At 45.0% G+C, this 24,094-nt stretch overlaps 1 protein-coding gene across 2 annotated transcripts; it reads left to right on the top strand.

Annotated features, from left to right (window-relative positions):
- Positions 1 to 7,792: 7,792 nt before the first annotated feature.
- PRF1 (perforin 1) lies at positions 7,793 to 23,815 on the top strand. Of its 2 annotated transcripts, none has more exons than XM_083155151.1 (4): positions 7,793 to 7,861; positions 18,045 to 18,613; positions 21,389 to 21,755; positions 22,629 to 23,815. In XM_083155151.1, the coding sequence occupies exons 2-4, from the start codon at positions 18,075 to 18,077 to the stop codon at positions 23,355 to 23,357; spliced, it is 1,635 nt and encodes a 544-aa protein (XP_083011277.1). In that variant the 5' UTR covers positions 7,793 to 7,861; positions 18,045 to 18,074; the 3' UTR covers positions 23,358 to 23,815. The 2 variants fall into 2 exon arrangements, with proteins under 2 accessions (XP_083011277.1, XP_083011276.1); XM_083155150.1 differs by having other exon boundaries at positions 7,810 to 7,880.
- Positions 23,816 to 24,094: the final 279 nt, after the last annotated feature.

Here is a 24,094-nt window from a genome sequence, read left to right as displayed (position 1 = left end):
ATATGTAATTACAGGCACAGGGAGACAGTGCACGGCTCACAGCACACTCAGGGACTTGCAGAGGCTCTGTCCCTCAGTGTGTGCTGTGTGCCGTCAGACAGGAAGTTAGTCAGTGGCTGGGCTCATGAGTAGTGTGGAATTGCAGGCACAGGGAGACAGTGCACGGCTCACAGCATAGACTTAACTTGGACTCAGCTGTTACTGCGTTCTCCTTTTTCCTGCAGAGCCTGACGATTCAGAGAGGATGGGCTGAGCTTACTATGCTATAATGCTGCTGCTGCTGTCTCGGCTCTTCCCACAGTGACTAACTCAAATCATGTATTCAGCTTAATGGTTCGAGTCACTGAGTCGAGGCAGCGATTCACTAGCCATCTCTAGCAGCGTCTCCTTGCGCGCTCTCCTCTCTGGCTCATCTCTGTGCTCAGTGCTGTGTCAGTCCGAGCTCTCCAGTCTCCTGTGCTCTTGTTTCTCAGCGTGGGGTGTGGTTGGATGATTAGGTTGGCAGTCACTAGGTCAGCCCCATATGTTCGACAAAAAAAGGTTGACATGCTGTTTAAATGGCCGACCAAAATGCATGTCATTTTATTAACCAGATGTGACCCCAATTATACCCCTTTTTACAGCTCTTGAAAGTCCCATGATTTTTCACATGAATGCGCATCAACCTGGGAATGGCTTTCCCAGCATCACCTCTCATCGCCGGGCCATACACACTGGACGGAAACACCAAGTTTAAGTGACTTTCATCTCAAAATCGCCCAGTGTGTATGGGACTTTAGTGTATAACATCCAATGTGCATCGCTCTGCTACTGCTGCACTTGGGCACCGGTAACAGTATGCAGACATGCAGGGGTACACAGTGTATTTGCAGGGCTAACTGCTGAAGGATATTGGGTAACAGCAGGGATGGACGCCCGTGCGGCATTGCTCGAATAGAATAAAAGGGTGCAGGGGGTGCCTGCAGAGCCCTCGGGCCCCCCAAAGGCCCGGACCCCAAATCCACAAAACACTGGTGAATCCACCAGGTCGTCCGATTATCGCAGGAATAGGCTCTATGACAAATAATCTCTCATTTTTTGTGGATAGCTATCTACAAAAGTATGTCCAAGAGTTGCAATCATACATCAAGGATACAACTCATTTTTTAAAAATGATTAAAGATTTACAATGGAAGGACAGCTATTATTTCATAACTAGCGATGTTGAGGCGCTCTATTCAAATATAGATCATGAATTGGGCATTAAAGCCGTTGAATACTATCTGTCAAGAGATCCTGCGGTCTCGGACGACCTGGTGGATTTTATAACACAATCCATTAGATTTATTTTGATGCACAATTATTTTATTTTTGATTCACATTATTATTTACAACTTATGGGCACAGCTATGGGGACCAGGTTCGCCCCTAGCTTCGCGAATTTATTCATGGGACAATTCGAGGAACATCATATATGGGGGGCGGAGCTTGGGGCGAACTTGGTCCTTTATGGCAGGTATATAGATGATTTGTTTTTTGTTTGGGATGGGGATTTAGATTCTGTTACACAATTCACAAATAGTCTTAATAATAATAGTTACGGATTAAAATTCACTAGTACTTTTCATCAAAGCAGTGTTAATTTCCTGGATATCGCCCTCACGATAGAAGGAGACAAAGTGCAAACTGAGACTTATATCAAAAGTGTGGACCAAAATAGGTACCTCAATTTTCAGAGTAACCACTATAAAAAGTGGAAATCTAATATCCCCAAGAGTCAATTCATGCGGATAAAGCGTAATTGCTCAACAAATGGAGCATTCAAAAGACAAAGTGAGAATATGCGCCAGTCTTTCCTTGAGCAGGGCTACCCCCCAAATTATTGCAGGAGTCCATGGAGGTAGTGGAGAAGATGGATAGGGATAAATTGCTAGGCTTAGATGTGGGAACACAGGAGACTAGAGAAGGGAAACAGAAGAGCCGTAGGGACAGGAAGGCGGTGTTTGTAACACAATATAATACGAAAGCACTAGAGATTAAAAAGATACTCAAAAAGAATCTGTATTTGTTAAAGTCAGACGAAATTCTGACTAAAGAAATTGATTTTGATAATACAATAGTCTTTAGGAGAGCACGCAATTTAAAAGAGAGATTAGCGCCGAGTTTTTTCAAGAAAAAAGATAAACGAGATAAGGTAGGAGCTACCTGGCTCCCACCCAAACCAGAGGGCTACCATAGATGCGGGGAGGGGGGGGTGGGGGGTTCATGTAGTTCCTGCTTAACTTCCGAGAAAAAATATACCAGCTTCCCATCCTATGTCTCCGGCGAAACCTTCCCAATAAAAACCTTTATTAATTGTAGGACTAAATACATAATCTATCTCTTGACTTGTGGGTGCGGCCTGCAGTATGTAGGCCGCACTATTAGAAATCTCCACATTAGATATATGGAGCATAAAAGAAACATTACAAAAATGAGCAGGAATAATAGCCTTTATAGACGCATGGCCGGTTGCCAAAGGGGAAGTATGAAGGGGGTTCATATGATAGGGATTGAACATGTTGTGAGTACACCGCGGGGTGGGGATAGATACGTCCAACTGTGTAGGAGGGAGGCCTACTGGATTTTTTGTTTAAAAACCCTGAGTCCATTGGGATTAAATGACACAATAGAGCTGAACGGTATTTAAATTTGTATTGTTGGTGTTATGTTATTAATAATAAAAAGTTAGAATGTATCCTGATAAGGGGGATGGGTAGGGTTAGGGTGGGACATATTTTCTCATGTATTATGTAGCAGGTAATATCCATGATATGTGGGGTTGGCACAATGGAATTTATTATTTGTCTAGGTTTAGGGGTTTTAATCTAATAATTTAAATAACTGTGGGGGGAGGTTGGTTAGTTTATGGATTAATTTAAGGTTAACAGGGTAACCAATCACCATAAACACTCTATCACATTATAAATATTATATAATAAGGGATATTGTGGGATAAGTGTAAAAAGGTTATTTTTTGGGGGGGAGGGGGGGGGGGGGGGGCTCAGTCTTGTCACAGGGGTTAATCATTTGATTAAATTGGCTAATTGAGTGACTATTATTATTTAGAACATGTATAGAGATATGTATATTTTTATGTTATTTTATGATTCCATGCATGCTGCCCAATATATCTATATTCCCATGGACGGTTACAACTCCATCCTAATATATATGAAAACATCACTGTTAAAACTGAAGAGTTCCCCAGAATACGTCAATTGTTATTAATTAATTTTCATGACCATTTTTTTATGTCCATTAATTTTGAGTATTTTAATAATGATTATTATTATTTATTAAATATTTAGGTATTATTTATTAATATAATTTGAGGGATTTTGTTGCTGCTGTTATTTTTGTGTCTCTATGTTTTATGTGAGTATGTCTCTTTAAGGATTGCCGGCTGCTATATTGATATGACAGTTGCTGTGGTATATACAACAAATCAAATAAAGAGGCAAAAAATCAGCATGAGATTGAGGCATGGTGGATTTTCGATGGGCATAAGGACTATGAATATAGTTACAAAAGAATATAATCCGTTTTTCAGATATGCAAATGAGGCTTGTATTTGTGGGCTAATAATTGCTATGATCCCGGAGCACAAGTGAGGCTTGAAGCGCAATGGACAAAATGGCCGCGGGAGCCTATAAATACATGAGAATGATAGTGAGGCTTGGAGCGCAACCCGGAAGTGCGGGTAAAAGGAAAGGCACGAATATCGCCGCTATAAAAATGCTTGCTCTACATTTATGGGCTCAGACTGAGGAAGCCGCCGATTCCAGTGACAGGCGGAGAAACGCGTTTTTGGGCCCTATTCACCGCTGTTCCTGCACATATCCTGTAAGAGCGCATCACACGTGGATTACAAATCATTCACCCAGCTGGCTGGTCCAGCAGGAGAAGGTCCCCACTGCAGCTAATCCGGAGTTTATATCTGGTAATTCTTGGAGAGACTGACCTGAGTCCCACTTACTCTTACAATAGCGCTATCTAATGGAATCAAGTGTACAGGACCGGTAACTATAAAAAACACCTTATAAAGCCTCATAGCTATTTTTCATAAAGCCTCATTTATTGCCACAAATATAAGTGACTGAATCAAACGGCAATCCCAGCTAACCAAGCTTTTACTATATGTTTATTGTTGTTTGTCCTGTCTGTCTGTCATTTATTGTGCACATGAATTGTATATGGGGGGGAATATAAATTGTCTTGTTATGTTGTTTTAATAAAATGCTTTATATTTTTTGCTAAAAACTTGGTCATTTAATTACTGAGCAGATCAGCGCTTCTTAAAGTGACAGACGCTATTTTTAGTGTCTGCCACTTATTCTCCACATCTTGGACCCCATAGCAATTGCACCCCCTGCACCCTCCATAGTTCCGCCACTGGATGGACGGGCCTCTGAAATGGCCCTGACATTTGTGCACGCTCCAGTTACATACTGCGATTCTGACATGCATCTCTCCTGGACCTGCTCGGCGCACAGAGAGAGCCGCTGGACTTGCGCCGAGTCCAGCGGCTCTCTCTTTGCACCGATCGGGAGGCGGTGCTGCCACTTCCAGTTGGCCCCGGGTGGACAAATTGGCCCACCTGGCCATCAGTTCTTCTGGCATTTGCCCCAGGAGTGCCTTGGGACTACTGTAGGGGTGCCTTTGGTTGGTGGTCCAGGACCAATTCAAATTAATGATGGTAATTATAACAAGCTAAACAAGTGCTTATGGCTGATAATAAAATGTGTGGACAAACAGAAGCTAATTCTGTGCCTCACCCGCATAATTAAACCTAAACATGACTTAATAAAAACAATTATTTTAATTCAGATTTTTTCTTAAATTCTTAATAAGAAACTATTAGCCTAGGGGTGCCGTGGATAAAATTCTGATACTATAGGGTGCCATGATTCAAAAAAAAGTTTGGGAACCATTGCCTTACGCTGTCCTCTGATAGCGAGGATTCCCCGGAACGTAGAATAGGGTGAGCTGCTGGCACGGGGTTAAATCGTGAGGATCATTTGTTTTCAGTGATCCTCACCGTTTAACCCCTCACTGGCCGCATTGAATACACCCCTATGAGTTTTGTACCACCTACAGCACACTAAGGGCCTTATTCTGGTTGGTGCGGCCGGGCCGTACGCGTACGTTCCGGGGTTTTTCATGATCTGCGCATGCGTACATTCGCTAATGCGCAGGCGCGAACACTCCACAACGCTTACGGACGGGTCTCTCAGTGCGAAAAAACCTGTACGCGAGAGTACGGGCATTGGGGGCGGCATAGGGGCGTGTTGAGGGGAGCGGCCGAAATAATGAGGGAAAATGGGCGTAAATATGGGCGTACACGGGGGTGTGCACCAAAAATGAGCGGTGCTACTACCGCACGATCGACTAAAGCACCGTTCATTTCGGACACAAAACAGGCGGCCGCCAACCGCCACCTCAGACCACCCCTACAGATACCGCATGCCAGCGTGCGCCTGGGTTTGCTAATTTACGCTGATTACTACTCAAACACATACACCTGAATGTAATAACCAATGCTGCAGTCTATTAAGTCCAAACCATGATTTCACTACCTGCAAGCCACACACAGCACTCAAACACATTGGAAGCTTATGTTTCTATACTTCTCTACATTTAAAGGTTTGTTTAATTTAAGGTGAGAATCTTTTTAAGACCTGCTTATATATGCTAAGGTAGGTATTTGTTAAACAGTTATACACATTCACTACGTGCTTTCATAGACTTTACACAGTAGCACACTCAATCTACACAAGTCGACATGTGTCAACGTGTTCACTCTAATACAAACATAGGTTTTGTATTTATGATACAATAACATAAACCACATCTAACACCTACAAAGGATGTTTCAGCAATGTTTTAAGGCCATGCCCACTATTTTGCACATTAATTAATTCAATCAATTAATTAATTTTCATAATTATAGTTGAAAGGCAAGATTTGCAGGTCCATATATGTGAAGGGTATGTCAGCGTACACGGACGTACGCTCACTCTCACGAGCGGTGACATAAGCTGAGTTTTCTATTGAAAACAATAGGGACCCGTCCGTGCAAGCTGGCGTACGCTCAGATAGCCGCAAGAAGTCGGTGGGAAGACGGACGAGAGACGTCCGTAAACGGTGGCGTACGCTCAATTGTATGCCAGTTGTCGGAGTGTAAGGGCTGGCCCGTCCGTGTACGTTGGCGTACGCTCAATTGTACGCCACTCCCCTTTGACGTTGTTTCTGGCCGTACGTATGCGGCTGAGTTGTGGGTGGACTTAACCCCAACGGCCGCGTACGGATAGCGTACGTTAATAGCGAACGTACGCACGTTTGGCCGCTACGATCAGAATAACCTCCATAGTGCTTCCTTTAATGGATGACCATCAACAGATCTTCTATATAATGGCATGCGATGCCATGCGACGCGACCGACCCGATTTTGCTATTGGACCCAAAGTTAAATTGTACCTGAGACCCGATTTTACCTTGGATCCAATGTTAAATGCCCCCCAGACCCAATTTTTTTTATTGTATACCCACCCTGATGGTTAATTATTAGGTAAAATGCCCCCCCATTGTTAACGCCACCCCACCATCAACGCCAACCCGAAGCGTGGCGAGCGGCGGCGGTACGCGTCCTCCGATCTTTTCATACCCCCTCTATCCACGTCGGAGTGGAGTTGATTTTATATAGTGTGGCGAGGGCAGCGAGCCACCGAGCCCGAAGCGTGGCGAGCGCAGCGAGCGGCCGCGGAATACGAGCCTGAAGCGTGGCGAGCGCAGCGAGCCCCGCGGATTACTTAACATGTATTCCGCGTCCCCTCGCAGGGATCGCTGTGCTCGTATTCCGCATCCCCTCGCTGCGCTCGCCACGCTTCGTGCTCGGTGGCTCGCTGCCCTCGCCACACTATATAAAATCAACTCCACGTCGACGTGGATAGTAGGGGTATGAAAAGGTCGGAGGACGCGTATCTCCACCCCTCTGTATATAGTGTGGCAGAGACAGCATCTCTCTATATGAGAGTAATGTGGAGGATCCAGACCAGGCGTTGGAGCAGTAGCAGAAGCCAGGTGTGTAATCAGCAGCACCTGTGATCTCCTGATATAAGTGTTTCCAGGGCAGAGGGTAAATGCTCCTGACGGTGGATTAGCTGCCCAAGCGATAGGCCGGGGTGTGAGCTATGGTAGGGACCACTGGAGCATCTGAGAGAGTCTGTTCTATGCTATGATTACCTGTATGCTGCTGCCTGTAACTACGCTTGCCTATGGAATTCATCTGTATGCTGTGAATCCCGTGTATGCGATCCTTGTCACAATACATAGCTGTACAAATCACAATACTGCTGATTAAACCACCCCACTGGCTCAGTACTGGGCTGTTCACTGACTCAGGAGATGGGGGAGGTGGGGGAACAGTACACTTATATGGTGTCCATGTTGGCGTATCTCGACATAGATAGCAATCAACTTTGAATACTAATTTCAAAATTTTTGTATTTTGGGAATAATTGAGCTAGCCCCTCAGTATTCCTGAGAATCGCAGATCATCTTGTTTATGATGAGGTTTGGCGATGACACGATGGGGGGGCAGCAGCATTTTGGAGCAGCGAGGCAGCGTTTTCAGGGTGCGGCCATTATAGTTGTGGTCCCGCTCCCAGCACTGCAATGTTATGTATCAGGACTGTGATCACTGAGCAGTGACACAGAGACCAACGTGTGATTATTCCCCCAAAGAACACATAAGGTGCAGCTCAGACCCCCACCGCTTCCTGTCCCACTCTGCACAGCCGTCAGATACCATCACTGAGCTGCTGGCCGGAGACTGCACCAGGTCAGACAATCTGCAGAAGGTAGGGATGGTTGTCATATGATAGAGGTGTAGGGAGCAATGGACCGGCCCAGGACTACTTATAGGTATTTATATACTGTAGGGCCAGAATGCCCAGCACTGCTTACACTGTAACAGAATAATGGGTCTTCACCAACAAGGGTGTACTGGGTATGCAAACGGGTATCTATCTATCTATCTATCTATCTATCTATCTATCTATCTTATATAATATAATATCTATCTATCTAATTATCTATCTATCTATCTATCTATCTATCTATCTATCTATCTATCTATCTATCTTATATAATATCTATCTATCTAATTATCTATCTATCTATCTATCTATCTATCTATCTATCTATCTATCTATCTAATATAATATCTATCTATCTATCTATCTATCTATCTATCTATCTATCTATCTATCTATCTGTCTGTCTGTCTGTCTGTCTGTCTGTCTGTCTGTCTATCTATCTGTATCTTATATCCTATCTATCTAATTATCTATCTTTCTATCCTTCTATCTATCTATCTATCTATCTATCTATCTATCTATCTATCTATCTATCTCTATCTATCTTATATCCTATCTATCTATCTACCTATCTAATTATCTATCTTATATAATATCTATCTATCTAATTATCTGTCTGTCTGTCTGTCTGTCTGTCTATCTATCTGTATCTTATATCCTATCTATCTAATTATCTATCTTTCTATCCTTCTATCTATCTATCTATCTATCTATCTATCTATCTATCTATCTATCTATCTATCTATCTATCTATCTATCTCTATCTATCTATCTTATATCCTATCTATCTACCTATCTATCTATCTATCTATCTATCTATCTATCTATCTATCTATCTATCTAATATCTATCTATCTATCTTATATAATATCTATCTATCTAATTATCTATCTATCTATCTATCTATCTATCTATCTATCTATCTTATATAATATCTATCTATCTATCTATCTATCTTATATAATATCTATCTATCTAATTATCTATCTATCTATCTATCTTATATAATATCTATCTATCTATCTATCTATCTATCTATCTATCTATCTGTCTGTCTGTCCATCTATCTGTATCTTATATCCTATCTATCTAATTATCTATATATCTAATTATCTATCTTTCTATCTATCCTTCTATCTATCTATCTATCTCTATCTATCTTATATCCTATCTATCTATCTACCTATCTAATTATCTATCTATCTATCTATCTATCTATCTATCTATCTATCTATCTATCTATCTATCTATCTATCTATCTATCTATCTATCTATCTCTATCTTATATCCTACCTATCTATCTATCTATCTATCTATCTATCTATCTATCTATCTGTCTGTCTGTCTGTCTGTCTGTCTGTCTGTCTGTCTGTCTGTCTGTCTGTCTGTCTGTCTATCTATCTATTTCTATCTTATATCCTATCTATCTATCTATCTATCTATCTATCTATCTATCTATCTATCTATCTATCTAGCGACGGAATCTCTGCCCATCTCCACTTCAGGGAGACGGGCAGGGTTAGGGGGGAGCTGGGGGCAGCTGAAGCAGGTGGCGGGGGAGTTCCAGCAGGCGACGGATGGTGGCGGAGGGCTCTGTCGGAACGATCGATCTTCCTACTGTAGGAGATGGTTACTTGTATTTATGTTGTTAGAATTATATGGGAACAGTCTCTCCCAGTGTGGGATGTACTACTTAGAAAATGCTGCTTTATAAGGTTTTTCCTGCATTTCCTTATGTACTAAGCCCCACATCCCGGGGATTCATTATGGAGAATAACAGCAGCTTTTGCTAGGTGCTTTTTTCCTTATTCCTATGGAGAGGGATCTGATCTGATCCCTCCCAGCATTTCTTGTGGTGGCCACATCACCCTGTACATGCGCAAGTGGTCTCCTGTGTCCAGTGACTCTTTGGTACTAAAGAGGAATCACTTATAGTACAAAATCATGCCTTGTAAATGATTGCCCTTTAAGGGAGGGGGGCATGACATGTGTGTTAGGGGGCAGAGGGTGGCATTCTGGTATATGTGTATTCAGGGCAGGGTGTGATTTTATGCAAAACTACAAAAGGTTTCTGTAGCATTTGGGGGGCCGCCCAGCCCAGGGCAAGACTGCCCCATGTGCCAGGTTCAAGTCCTTCACTGAATTGCAAAGCGCTCTCATAACTAGGACCATCATGATTTAGGTCGTAACCGCCACGGCCCACACTGCAGTCGGTATGGACATTCCTCCATTGTCCCCCCCCCCCAATGCCACATCACTGCTTTCCTAACACTGCACCACCGTTCCCACTGGCCCTTAGACCGTGGTTGCATTTTCTAGAATGCGACCACAGTTTCAGGGCTCACGCATGCACACCGCGGCATGCACACAGAATAGCGGAATCATCAAATAGCGATTTGTTTTGCGAGACATCCTGAATTAGGCCCATTGTGCGGGTACCTTGCTGTGTCTCAGCACTGTTCATTATACATAAATCTACCTACTTACAGAGTGGGGCTATGCTGCATACAGGAGGTAACAGTTACTTAAATAGCACCAGCCTATTCTGCTGCGCTGTACAACTGAAAAACAAATACAAGACCGGAGAGGTGAGAGGGCCCTGCTCGCAGGCTTGTACTCTGTAACGGTCTCCATAATGTGCCCATGGTACAAACTAAAGGGGTTATTCAGACCTGATCGCTGTTGTGCGAATTCGCAATCCTATCTATTATCCAATGTCGTTGCATGCGTACAGATCGTACATGCACCAGGGCAAATAGCAAACCACAATAGCATATGCATCTAACCGCAATCCCCTCGCAATCTGACGGACAGGAATCCGACGTTCGGGAGTGGTAACCTTCAGTTTTCTGGGTATCAAGAAAAGCGCAGGCGTGCCCAGGAAATTTCAGGGAAGGTCCGTGACGTCAGCTGCGGCCCCCGATCAGCCTGATTCTGTCGCAGAGGTGCGGAAGGGTCAGAGTTACTCACACCTGTGCAGACTGGGGAATCATTAGCTGGTAAGATGCGTATGGATCTGCAGAGAATAGCGGTCCGTGTGTAATTCGCTCGCAGATTGGTGAGGGGGGGGTTCACTCTGTCTGGCATCTATAACTTTGCTGATGAGTGAATCAGGCCCTAAAACCACCGCCGAACGCAAACCGTGACCATCGGGGAAGGGGAGGAATTCGGCCCCATAATGTGCTGCTGAAATTATTCATTTTAGGGCCCTGGGTGAGAAAGCGCGCCGGGGCCCCCCTGTCCCCCCCGTCCCCCCCCCTATTATCTATATTTTTGGTGACATATTCTCTCCTATTTTTTTTCCTCTTGTGCATCTCTCTCTCTCTCTCTCTCTCTCTCTCTCTCTCTCGCCCCCACCCTCTCTATATGAATTCTCTCCGCCACGCCACCTTTTATTACATATTGCTTGTAGTCTTGTAATGACTGATCCTGACCTCTCATGGCCCTTATTCTAAATCGGACGGTACAGCCCGCGTGCGGCCGTACCGCCGATGTTTTTAGTCTGCACATGCGCAGAGGTCAATCTGCGCATGTGCAGCCCCATTCGCCGCAGACGTATTTCGTCCGCCGCAAAGGGGGCGTATAGGGGCGTGAGGGGCTTCATACCCTCATTTCCCTATGTATACGCCCCGCGTTTCATGGGCGTTCCCATGCAAACGCGGGGCGTATGCATGCTAATCAGGGCATGACGCCACTGATGGGGGCGGAAAGCTGACGTCGCCAGATGTCAGCTCTCAGCCCCCATACAAGCTATCACACGGACGATTGTCCGTGTGGTCTCAGCTTGCGGGAGCTGCTGTGGCGTGCGGCCCTGCCTTCGATGGTCGACGACCATCGAATGCAGGGGGCAGCTCCCACCATGGTGGAGGCGTACGCCCCACCATTTTTATGCGGATCGCCAGCCGTCCGTGTACGGACGGCCGTGGCGATCCGTCTCGTGGGCGGGGATTGGTTTGTGCGGCCGGAGCACCGTGTGCGGCTCCGGCCGCACCAACCAGAATAAGGGCCATTGTGCTGAACTGTTAATGTTTCCTGTATATAATGTGTATTTCCTATTTGCGGCCATTTCTTGCCCTGCACATGTGCTACACGGAGGGAGAGCTCACAGTACAATGACCTGGCTCGGTTAGCGGTTTGTCACAGGGAATATTCATAAGGCTACGGCACTTAAGTTTAGTCTAAATTTCTCCAGTCATTCCAGAGTTATGCTGTCTGCTGAAATACTCTGTACTGTTGCATCACTCAACATAGTATGTCCCGCACTGTGCACCCTGAGAGAAGATCACGCTGAGGAGGAGAGAACACGCTGCTATAACCCCGCAGCTATACCCACTGGATGACCTGTCAATCACTGCCATAGGGAGAGTTCCCTGCACACAGTGCCGCAGCACTAGCCCCAGCTGCCCTCACATACCTCAAGCTTCAAGTCTACACGCTGTGCAGACTTCCCTGCTTCAGCATAGAGACCTCCTGTCATCTGCAAGCGGCAGGATAATGATAAGTACCTGCACCATACACCTGTACCCAGGGGTGCAAGTATAGCGGTACGGGGTGGTACGGCGTACCGCTAAAATATATTGTGCTGGTACCCCGTACCACCATATCACCCGGAAAGCGATCACTACGCCTGCACAGGAGGAGTGATGTCATGACTCCATAATTTGCGCCGCTCTTCAGACAATGTTATTAGCTTAGCCTCCGGCGGGACACGCATGCGCAGCTGGGCAGCAGCCGGAAACACAGAGGACATCACCACGTCAGCCTCCAGCGGGAGTCGGGACTCGGCCGGGACTTGTGACATGGGATACGCACAGGACTGGAGCCTCAGCCTGCCTGCCTGGTAACTTCACTTGCCTCCCTCCCATCATCCCCCATATGCTCACCTGCAGGGTGGGGTGGGGTGTGTGTGTGGGGGGCAGATTGGGGACCCAACAGACATGCTGGGCCAAATGTAATAGGGTGAGAGTTTCAGAAAGTGAGAGATTTTGGGAGAGTTTTCCCATGTTTTTTAAAGCAGCAATCAATTACATGGCAAAATCAACCTGGCAACCTGATTTTGCCATGTAATTGATTGCTGCTTTAAAAAACATGGGAAAACTCTCCCAAAATCTCTCACTTTCTGAAACTCTCACCCTATTACATTTGGCCCAATGGATCTCCATCAGATGGGCAGATGAAAAGGGGCCTGCAGTACTCAGAAAGGGACCTCCAGTGCGCAGGTGGTGCTGCTTGCTAACTGCTTCTTAGTAATACCCCTTCTACACCAAAATGCCTGCTCACACCCAGGTTTATGGACCCAGCTTCAACCCAGGTGCGACTTGGTGTTTGTTTCCTTTTACACAGCAGTCTGTCCCGGCAACTGTACGCGCCCCCTCCCAACGGAGACTGTTCCTGACATCATCTCCAAGCACTGGGATCGCTGCATCGAGCCCCAGACTGCCACTCTGGGAGCAAGCCCAGCACCAAGGTGCACCCTCCCAGTCCCCATCCGCGAGGTGAATGGATGCTGCACACAAGGGAAAAACCTGGGTTTTTGTGGCAGTGTAAAAGGAGTAATACAGACATGCCTGTCGCTAGTATGTTATTTGCATGCTGGGTTCATCAGCAAGCTGCAGGATTCCCAGCTCCTGATACTGATAGTAACCAGCCGCAGCTGCTTGAGTGGGGTATGCAACTTGAAGGCCCCATGTCCTCTTCCTGAATACTCCATCATCCACGCTTCTCCACCTCCTCCTCCTCCTCCTCACAGAAGGATGGATGATGGAGATTTCAGTCTAACCAGTGGCTCCTCCTCTTCCCCGCAGCCAACTCTCCCCTTTTTGCCCATTGTACTAATACCTCTCTGCATACTTCAGAGTGCAAAGAAAGGGGGCTGTAAAATTGGTTATGCCCCTTTTTGTCATGTAGCTACTCCCCCTCATGTCATATGGTCACACCCCTGACCGCACCCATTTTTCAGTGCACACCGTTGGCATGCAGCACAGTACCACTAAGAATGTTTTTTTCTAATTGCCTGTACCATACCTGTGTATACCTAACAAGAAAAAAAGGGGTTTTAAAACTGCGCTTTGAGGAACGAACAGCACAGTAAATTAAAAAAATGTATTCACTAATACAATGACATACTAAACATACATGTTACATACACTAATTGACATTTAAAAATGGTGCATGATGCAATTTTTAAATTGACAATTAGAGTGTATGTAACATGTATTTTTAGTATGTCGTTATATCAGTGAATAAATTGTTTTGAATTTACTGTGTTGCTCCTTCCTCAAGCTCAGTTTTAAAACCTTTTGTTCTTATTATGTATCAAGGGACTGACTATCCCTAATTCAACACTGCTGCTGAATTTAAATCAAGCCCTAAACAGCGCCTTGTTTTTACCCTAGCGGTAAACATACAGTACACTGTATATACTGTGTTACCTGTGTATACCTACCTGTTATATATATATATATATATATATATATATATATATATATCTGCTATATATTGCATACCTGCAAGTTAACCTTTGACTGACTGTTATCTCTGTGCGCACCCCAATAAACCTACATTCCTGGTTAAGCTTCCAAAGTGTGTCATTTAACTACACCGCAAGATTTAACAACACCGCATGCACCGCTACATAATCTGCCAACATGCTGGGGGTTTGTTACCCCCACAGTATTTGTTCACAAATTATAACTGATATGTGTTTGGTGTAAATTGCTCCAGTCATTCCAGAGTTATGCTGTCTGCTGAAATACTCTGTGCTGCTGCCCCGCATCTAGGGGTGCTAGGTGTGTCTTACCTCCACAGTGTTTGTTCCCAGATAGGAAGTAATATGTGCACCAAGTTTGGTGTAATTTACTGCAGTCATTCCGGAGTTATGCTGGAACATACAGTACATATGACGTACAGCAAAACATTTATAAAAAAATTAACAGTAATTAATTTTGATTTTGAATTTTATTACTTGCCTTGTTTTAATACGCCCGTGTGTAAAAATCATAATCTTCCCTTGTAAACTGTGGATTTGTATAGAAAGACAGAAGGACAGACAAATTTTCGCATTTATATATTAGAGAGAAAGAGAGTTCCAAATCTGAATTTTGCTCAGTTCAGAGTTTATCGGCAGTCTGTGCATCGGTGTGAGTCGCACTGAGCATATGATGTCATGGACTTGTATCAGTGGGTGTGACCGATGATCTTGGTAATCGGAATGAGCGCAGAGCAAAAATTGTGGTTTTTATTTAATTAAAAATGAATGGTAATTCATTTCGATTTAGAATTATTTTAGTCGCCTCCGCCATGTTTTAATACGCTCGCAAGTAAAATTTCACGATCTTGGCTTGTAAACTGTGGATTTGTATAGAAAGACAAATTTTCACTTTTATATAGTAGACTAGATACCAAGAAATATTATTTCACACAAAGAACACATATAAGACACAGGGCATGTTCTGTGGGTGTTATGAGAATGTCACACCATCGTATATGGGGAAATGGACGTCCTCACCCAAGACTGTGACATTACAACATTTCTGTTTCTGAGTAAACCCAAGTAATGGTTTCAGTAATCGTCACATAGGCATCGGTGTTATCCCTGTGTATGATTCCCCTGCCCACGCACAGTGACCACTGGAACACAACACAAGAGCTGTGTGTTATAGTCATATGCTCCAGGTAATAGTCCTCCATTACCCCAGTCATTCTATACTGGTTTAAGCAAGGTGATATGGTACTCTTTACTTAGTTGGGCGCCCATCGTGGGGATCGCGGGCATCGCGGCCAGTACATTAACGGCCGCGACGCGATGCCCGCGATCCCCGCGATTTCCCATAGGGTTCAATGTTAAATTTAGTGCTGCCCGCGATTTTACATTCAATGCTTCAATGGCCACGATTTGGCCATAGGAATCAATGTTAAATGCCCAAATAGTTAAATTGTGCCCAAATAGGCACAATTAACACTTAAATGTCCCCCCAAATTTGTAACGCCACCCCACGATCCACGCCAACCCGAAGCGTGGCGAGCGCAGTGAGCCCGCGAGGGGCGGCGGTACGCGTCCTCCGACCTTTTCATACCCCCACTATCCACGTCGGCGTGGAGTTGAGAATAGAATAGTGTGGCGAGCGCAGCGAGCCACCGAGCCCGAAGCGTGGCGAGCGCAGCGGATACCTGTGAAGCCCGCGTAGGGCCACGTTTACCTGTGAAGGTATCCGCGTCCCCTCGCGGGGCTCGCTGCGCTCGCCACGCTTCGGGCTCGGTGGCTCGCTGCGCTCGCCACACTATTCTATTCTCAACTCCACGCCGACGTGGATAGTGGGGGTATGAAAAGGTCAGAGGACGCGTACCGCCGCCCCTCGCGGGCTCGCTGCGCTCGCCACGCTTCGGGTTGGCGTGGATCGTGGGGTGGCGTTACAAATTTTGGGGGACATTTAAGTGTTAATTGTGCCTATTTGGGCGTGGATCGGGGGTGGCGTTACAAATTTTGGGGGACATTTAAGTGTTAATTGTGCCTATTTGGGCTCTGTGGCCCATTTAACATTGATTCCTATGGCCAAATCGCGGCCATTGAAGCATTGAATGTGAAATCGCGGGCAGCACTAAATTTAACATTGAACCCTATGGAAAATCGCGGGGATCGCGGGCATCGCGTCGCGGCCGTTAATGTACTGACCGCGATGCCCGCGATCCCCGCGATTTCTTTACCCGCGACGCCCGCGATGGAGATCGTGGGCGCCGTGCTAGGTAAAGAGTACCGGTGATATAAATGGGCATATAATAATAGTGCATCCTGCACCTCAAACAGGAACAGATGTTATAAAGAAAGTTTTATTTAACTATCAGATCTCCACTATAGATGCACTGTGCACACAGGATGGAGATAAAGTACCAGTCAATCAGCTCCTAACTGTCGTGTTACATAATGAGTTTGAAAATGACAGTTGGAAGCTGGTTGGGATATAGACTAATGCTGTGTACACACTTGTACAATCTGCATGAGATCCAGATGCGATTTTGACTATGTATACAATTAGGCTATCTGCATACATATAGTGCAGATCTGCACGATATAGTCTATGCAGCCAAGACTTTCTTCATGAGATCCAGATGAGATTTTGACGATATAGTCAAAATCGCATCTGGATATCATGCAGATTGTACATAGGCCCTTATTCAGATTTGATCGCAGTACAAATTTGTTCTCAAAATGGGCAAAACCATGTGCACTGCAGGTGGGGCAGAGAGAGTTAGATTTGTGTGAGTTATTTTGTTTCTGTGCAGGGTAAATACTGGCTGCATTATTTTTACACTGCATTTAGATTTCAGTTTCAACACACCCGTGACCCCACCCAAATGTAACTCTCTCTGCACATGTTACATCTGCCCCACCTGCAGTGCACATGGTTTTGCCCATTTTGAGAACAAATTTGCACTGCCATAAGATCTGAATAATGCCATAGACCCCCATGAGAGCATAGTTTCCTCCTGCGGGAGGCTCTTATTTCAGACATAAATTTCTTGCTGGCCTGCATCATACTAATCCTTCCAGATTCTTCAGGCTCTGCCAGGGGTGCCAGTAGGGAGTTTCTTTGCAATGACAGTGATTTGCTGTAAGTACTGTGATTCGCTATAGCTGAGCAGGATTCCCTGCTGACAACCTATTATCCCCCATTTATTTAACCCCGGACAGAAGAAAGACAGAAGCACTTGATCACACAGGGTCTTCTTATCTGCTGGTGTGAACTCATCCATAGCATGCTGATGCTTTTGCTAGTAAATGAATTAGGGTAAAAAAAAAAATTGCTAACAAAAACATTTATTTAAATAAACATATTTGTTTAGTTATAGTTTCTGGTGTAAATAATGATTAGGCAAATGCTATAATGGTATGGAAAACAGCTCTTCCAATAAATACTGGTAGTACCTACAAGTTGCAGACAGTCCAGTGTTCATGTTATAATCTGTTAGCAATTTATGTGTGTTCCTGAAAAAATCATAATGAGTAATGAGGAAAGGCTTCTTCCTGTCTGGTATACTGTATCGTAGATATATAGAAGTGTAATGTAGAATAAAATATACAAGCAGCCTTATTGGTCACGGTGTGTTGCCATAGTAATGGAGACTCTATGTTCCTTTTTTTCTATGCAGGATTAAGAATATTCACAGAGCAATCAGAAAATGTTCTTCATGGTCATTCTTCTTATGTGCATCCCCACTACCTCCACCCAAACTCACCCCCCACTCACCTACGCCTGTCGGACTGCTAAGAAAGCAGAATGCCATAAACTCCACTTTGTTCCCGGTCACAACCTCCTGGGAGAGGGACTGGACATTGTGACGATGAAGAAGACGAGAGCGTACGTCATAGATCTACAGAAGTATGAAACCTCAGATGAAACGTGCACTGTCTGCAGCAACCCATACATGGATAACACGTGGCAGAAGCTGCCCCTGGGTCTGGTGGATTGGAAGCCCCAGTCGCACTGTGAGAGGAAGATCAGCAGTGGGGTCTCTCAGACAGTGGCTTCCCTAGCTGAGGAGTCTGCATCCCATGTGGAGAATAACTGGGAGGCCGGACTGGAGCTAAATCATAAATCAGCCAACGCCAAGCTGGTACTGGCAGGATCCCAGTCACAGCTGGCACAGTTTGCCCAGAGTAAGACCAGCAGTGACCGCTATACCTTCATCAAACAGCAGCTGAGCTGCTTCTATTACAGGTATATTGTCCTCAGGGAGCTTCTCGTTGTCCTCATGAAGAAGTCCAAATATACTCAATAGTTCCATTAGTTCCAATTTCAGTCATTGGCTATACAGGTTATATTATAATGTTTGTGTGTGCAGACCCTCGCCATGTGGCTTCAGGCTGGATATACACTATCACCTACAATTTAGTAGTTTCAGGATAATGAACAGTGGCTGAGATACAAATTGGGCTTCCAGTGCATATTCATTTTCATTGTTACGATGGCATTACTCACCTTCCCTGACACTCAAGAACTTACTATCACTGATCAGTATTGTTCAGGTTTCATTATTGGGAATGCTCATTTCTATATCTGGGACTTGTTTAAGAGGGATGCAGTCAAAATCCCGACGGTCAAAATCCCGACAACCATTGACCGACGGTCAAAATCCCAACAAGGTCAAAATACAGACAAGGTCAAAATACAGACATTTAAAGTCCCGACAAGGTCAAAATACAGACATTTAAAATCCCGACAAGGTCAAAATACAGACATTTAAAATTCCGACAAGGTCAAAGTACAGACAAGGTCAAAATATCAGGTCGCGAGGTCGACATGGGTTTTTTCACTGTTTTTTGAGCCGACATGTGCCGACAGGCGGTATTTCATGCCCTACCATCCACTACGGTGTGGTGGGAGAATAAAATAGTGTGCCAAGCGCAGCGAGGCACCGTGCCCGAAGCATTGCAAGTGAAGCGACCGATGCGACGGGCTGCAGTTGACTTCCAACTGTTTCCATGTCGACTGTGTCGACATTCGGGTCAAAAAACAGTGACTAAACCCATGTCAACCTCGCGACCTGTCGGACGAAAGTCATGTTGACTTTTTCACCTGTCTACATTCTATATGTCGGTATTTTGACCTTGTCGGGATTGTAAATGTCGGGATTTTGACCTTGTCAGGATTTTAAATGTCGGTATATTGACTGTGTCGGGATTTTGACCTTGTTGGGATTTTGACCGTCGGTATTTCATACCAAATCCGTTTACGAGAGTCTGTGATCACCAACAGAGAGACCATGATAAAGAATACATTATAGCACTATACTAAGTATAAGTAGTATGTCTGGTGTGAGAAAACTCAAATGCTCGATAAGGCTGCTAGTGTTTCACTCTCATCCCGTACTATTCTTGTCTGCTGTCTGAATGATCTCAAACTATTCATGCACCGGCCCGACCATGGTTTGTGGTCACAGCCAATGTTGTCTTCTATCTGCCCTCACCTCAACCTCTTTATTGAATATCCATGCCTGCCAACTGCCCTGACCATGGTTTGTAATCACAGCTATACTTGTCTGCCACTTGCCCTCATCTCAGCCTCTTTATTGAATATCCTTGTCTGCCACCTGCCCTGACCATGGTTTGTGATCACAGCTATACTTGTCTGCCACTTGCCCTCATCTCAGCCTGTTTATTGAATATCCTTGTCTGCCAACTGCCCTGACCATGGTTTGTGATCACAGCTATACTTGTCTGCTACTTGACCTCATCTCAGCCTCTTTATTGATTATCCTTGTTTGCCACCTGCCCTGACCATGGTTTGTGATCACAGCTATACTTGTCTGCCACTTGCCCTCATCTCAGCCTCTTTATTGACTATCCTTGTCTGCCACCTGCCCTGACCATGGTTTGTGATCACAGCTATACTTGTCTGCCACTTGCCCTCATCTCAGCCTGTTTATTGAATATCCTTGTCTGCCACCTGCCCTGTCCATTGTTTGTGATCAGTTATTTGTGTCTCACACTTGCCCTCATCTCAGCCTCTTTATTGACTATCCTTGTCTGCCACCTGCCCTGACCATGGTTTGTGATCACAGCTATTCTTGTCTGCCACTTGCCCTCATCTCAGCCTCTTTATTGACTATCCTTGTATGCCACCTGCACTGACCATGGTTTTCAACCCCCTACTACAATGTTTTCTACAGGTTACGATTAAGGCTTAAACCTCACTATTCTGCCTTTTCTGTTAGTTATCATGTGTCAACTGTGTGTCAGTGTAGTGGTCACCAGCTAATTATTCAAATAAGGAATTACAGCTTTTTTACAATCAGTATTTAAAGAATAAATGAATCAGATTATGGAAATTATACAAATCACATGTGGTTGCAACAACAACTTCACAAGAGTAGCACCAAGGAGATCAGGAGATAACTCTAATGGAGATCTTCATACTGGTATAAACTTCTGTTAGCAGTGATTCACGTTTTGGACACTTGCAATAAAAGAAGCTTCTAGAGGTATAAAGTGTCCTGTAGTAGAGATGGATCAAGTCTTGGAGAGGAAGAGGTCGCCCAGCTTATAAATGTCATCTAACGACTGTAATAGACGCATAATAGTAAAATAATACAGCACTGAAAAGCATATATACAAACTTCTCCACTTTACCTCTCTCCAAGGCCGGATATTTTCCCCATTATAATGCTATGTTCATGTGGGGTTGGTTGTGGCGTCCCGGCACAGAGAATGCTGGAGGTCAGAAGGCCATCTCTGACAAGCAGCCACAATCCCAACAGTTCTTATTCTTATAACCTGTTTATAGAGCACACCCATAGTACCCCAAGTGCTGAATGTACAATAGTTCAGTTGCTGTCCATGTGAGCTTACAGGACTTCCTTGTCAAAACTCCTGACCCATGTCTGATTGCAACCAATGGCCCTCCTGCTATGAGGCAGCAATGCTAACCACTATGCCACAATGCAGGCTTTTGGGCACATGGTCCCTGACACCTGCTCTGTTTTGTCATTACCAGCTTCCACCTCTCGTACAGACCTCCGCTGACCAGACACTTCTACAATGCCCTGAAATCACTGCCAGCCGCTTATGACGCCAAGACCCAAGCACAATATAATCAACTAATCAGCATCTACGGCACCCATTACATCCGGCAAGCAGACGTGGGGGGCCGAGCCATAGACTTCACCGCAGTCAGGACATGCCGAGTGACCATGGATGGTATGACGGTGGATGAACTGAAGGACTGTCTGAGTCTGGAGGCCTCAGCCGCCGTCACCGGCAAGATGGAGGCCAACGTCAAGGCCAGCGCATGCAAAGATCTCAGCCAGAGAGCCACCGAAGGACAAAGCTTCCACCAGACGTTCAATGACAGGAGCTGGCAGGTGGGTTCTAGGCTGGAGGCAGGTGACCTGGGAATTCATCTAAAGGACTATAGCGTGGGTCTAACAAAGCATGGGGAGAGATAAAGTAAAGTGTAAAATAACAGTTGTTGATTGGTTAGCTCTGATACACCACTTCCATATTTATCTCATTTCTTCTAAGAATGGAACACGTGACGTTTAGGTGGCCTTGAAACTAAGACAGTTAGGGGTAAATTTACTACAGCTTCTAAAAATGAAAAGAGGTGATGTTGCCCATGGCAACCGATCAGTTTATCTCCATTATTTTCTAGGATGCAATAGAGAAATGAGAGACAGAATCTGATTGGTTGCTATGGGAAACATCACATCTTTTTATTTTTAGAAGCTGTAATAAATTTACTCCTTAGACCTGCTGGGTGGTCTGGAAACTGTGACAGTTATTTGCAGTCACCCAGCAAACCTTTATCTGGCTGAAGCTGGGCACATCAGCGCGTTTCTAATGCATGTTACATATAAAGTGTACTACAAGTGGGTATCAGGCACAGCGTTGAAAGTAAGAAGATTGACATACATTTGGTCATCCACTAAAGGTCGACAGGGCTTACTGTAAGTAGACACATGGAATTGCGAGCAGGGCCCTCCTACCTCTATGTTTGTATGTGATTACCCAGTTTGTCCTATCACTGTTGATTCCAATTGTAAAGCGCGTTGGAATATGCTGCACTATATAGGAAACTGTAAATAAATACAATAAATAAATAAATAAAATGATAGGAAGAAGCTGATTGGTTAGTTAAGGCAACTTCTTCACTTTTCTACTCTATAGAAGGCCTGACATTGTACATCTCCCCCTAAATAACAACATCTCTCTCTTGTCTTGACCTTTCATTTTAGATAAGTGGTGGCAAAATTACGTTCGATCAGTTATCCTTTGACTCAAAGAACACAGATAGTTCCACAGCGTTTGACACGTGGATAGACAGCCTCAAGACAGACCCTGATACCATCTCCTACTCCCTGGAACCCATCCACAACCTTGTCAGATTCAGAGGGCCCCAACAGGAGAACCTCAGGAAGGCCGTCAGTGACTACATCATGGGGAAGGCATTGAGTAGGAATTGTTCCTGCCCCGCGGGTTCCTCGCCGAGTGCTGGGGCGGAGTGCGTATGCGTGTGTCATGGCGGGAATGGAGGCCAGGGCATGAGCACTAACTGCTGCCCCTCTAAAAGAGGACTGGCCAAATTAGTGGTAACTATACAGAAGGCCACAGGTCTCTGGGGTGATTACGGATCTAAGACCGATGCCTACGTGAAATTCAGTTTTGGGGTGCACGCCAGTCAGACCCCGACTATATGGAACAATGATAATCCTAAGTGGGATTTAAGGTTCGAGCTCGGGGTTGTGCAACTGAGCTCTACCTCCCTCTTGAAGGTGGAGGTTTGGGACGAAGATAACAGATATGATGACGACTTGCTTGGGTCGTGTCAGAAACCCATTGGCAGCGGAGAGAAGCCCGAGCTCTGTTATCTACAGCACGGGAGTGTGATGTTTACTGTCAGGGCAGAATGCATGCCTTACCTGACCGGCCCGAGCTGCAGAGAATACGTAGCTTCAGCCAACTAGCGTTCTGTAGGTGTTACCCAGCTGGCAGGGGCACAGGTCGGCAATGAAAGGCCATTACTGTTTCTATGTGTGATATACATCCACTCAGAGAACAATCTTATCTTATCCATGATGATTGTGGATACCCCCCCACCCCCACTGCCGCTGCACACACACGGCACGGAAGGGTAAGTCTGCCGGCAGACACCCCTGCACCTTGGATAACCAGGTACCAATCCTGTTTCGACTTTCCAAAAAGGAATCACACTCAGCATTTGCTGCATACCGTACTGAACTTATATTTATGTTTGTTTTGTGTCCCCCAGTCCCACTGTGTTCTGTATACCGGAATTAGGAGTATAGATATATATTTTATACCACATATTCAATATGTTTTAAAATAATCCTTATTAATGCCCAATTACCTTTAAGCATCACTTAATTATGATGTACAAGTTCTGCATGCTATCAGTTTAAATAAAATATTCACTTGTTTACCTAACCACTGTGTATGTTAACTTCTTTAGTTTGGTCAGTAAGCGCAGGGTGCCCACCCCCACTTGTTTATCTTCACAAGTATTCGGGTAGTAAGTGGTGCACCCAGCTGCTACAACCAAATAACAGGTCTGTGGTGCAGTTTTCTCACAACCCACCCACAACAATCTTATCCATGCCTAGATAATTGGAACTTACTCGTCTTCTATTTACCCGCTCAGTACCTCGGCCACCTCCTGGTACCAGTCCTGCACAGAATCCAG

Source organism: Crinia signifera, chromosome 7 (assembly GCF_055691185.1).
Source record: "Crinia signifera chromosome 7, ASM5569118v1, whole genome shotgun sequence".
NCBI classification, from domain to species: domain Eukaryota; kingdom Metazoa; phylum Chordata; class Amphibia; order Anura; family Myobatrachidae; genus Crinia; species Crinia signifera.
The sequence above is the reverse complement of the archived record's forward strand: the minus strand, read 5'-3'. Positions and strand labels throughout refer to the sequence as shown.

Coding starts and splice junctions, on each gene's coding strand:
- PRF1 (XM_083155151.1), top strand. CDS start 18,075: ATGTTCTTCATGGTCATTCTTCTTATGTGCATCCCCACTACCTCCACC. Junction 18,614..21,388: donor CTGAGCTGCTTCTATTACAG/GTATATTGTCCT, acceptor TGTCATTACCAG/CTTCCACCTCTCGTACAGAC. Junction 21,756..22,628: donor TCAATGACAGGAGCTGGCAG/GTGGGTTCTAGG, acceptor CTTTCATTTTAG/ATAAGTGGTGGCAAAATTAC.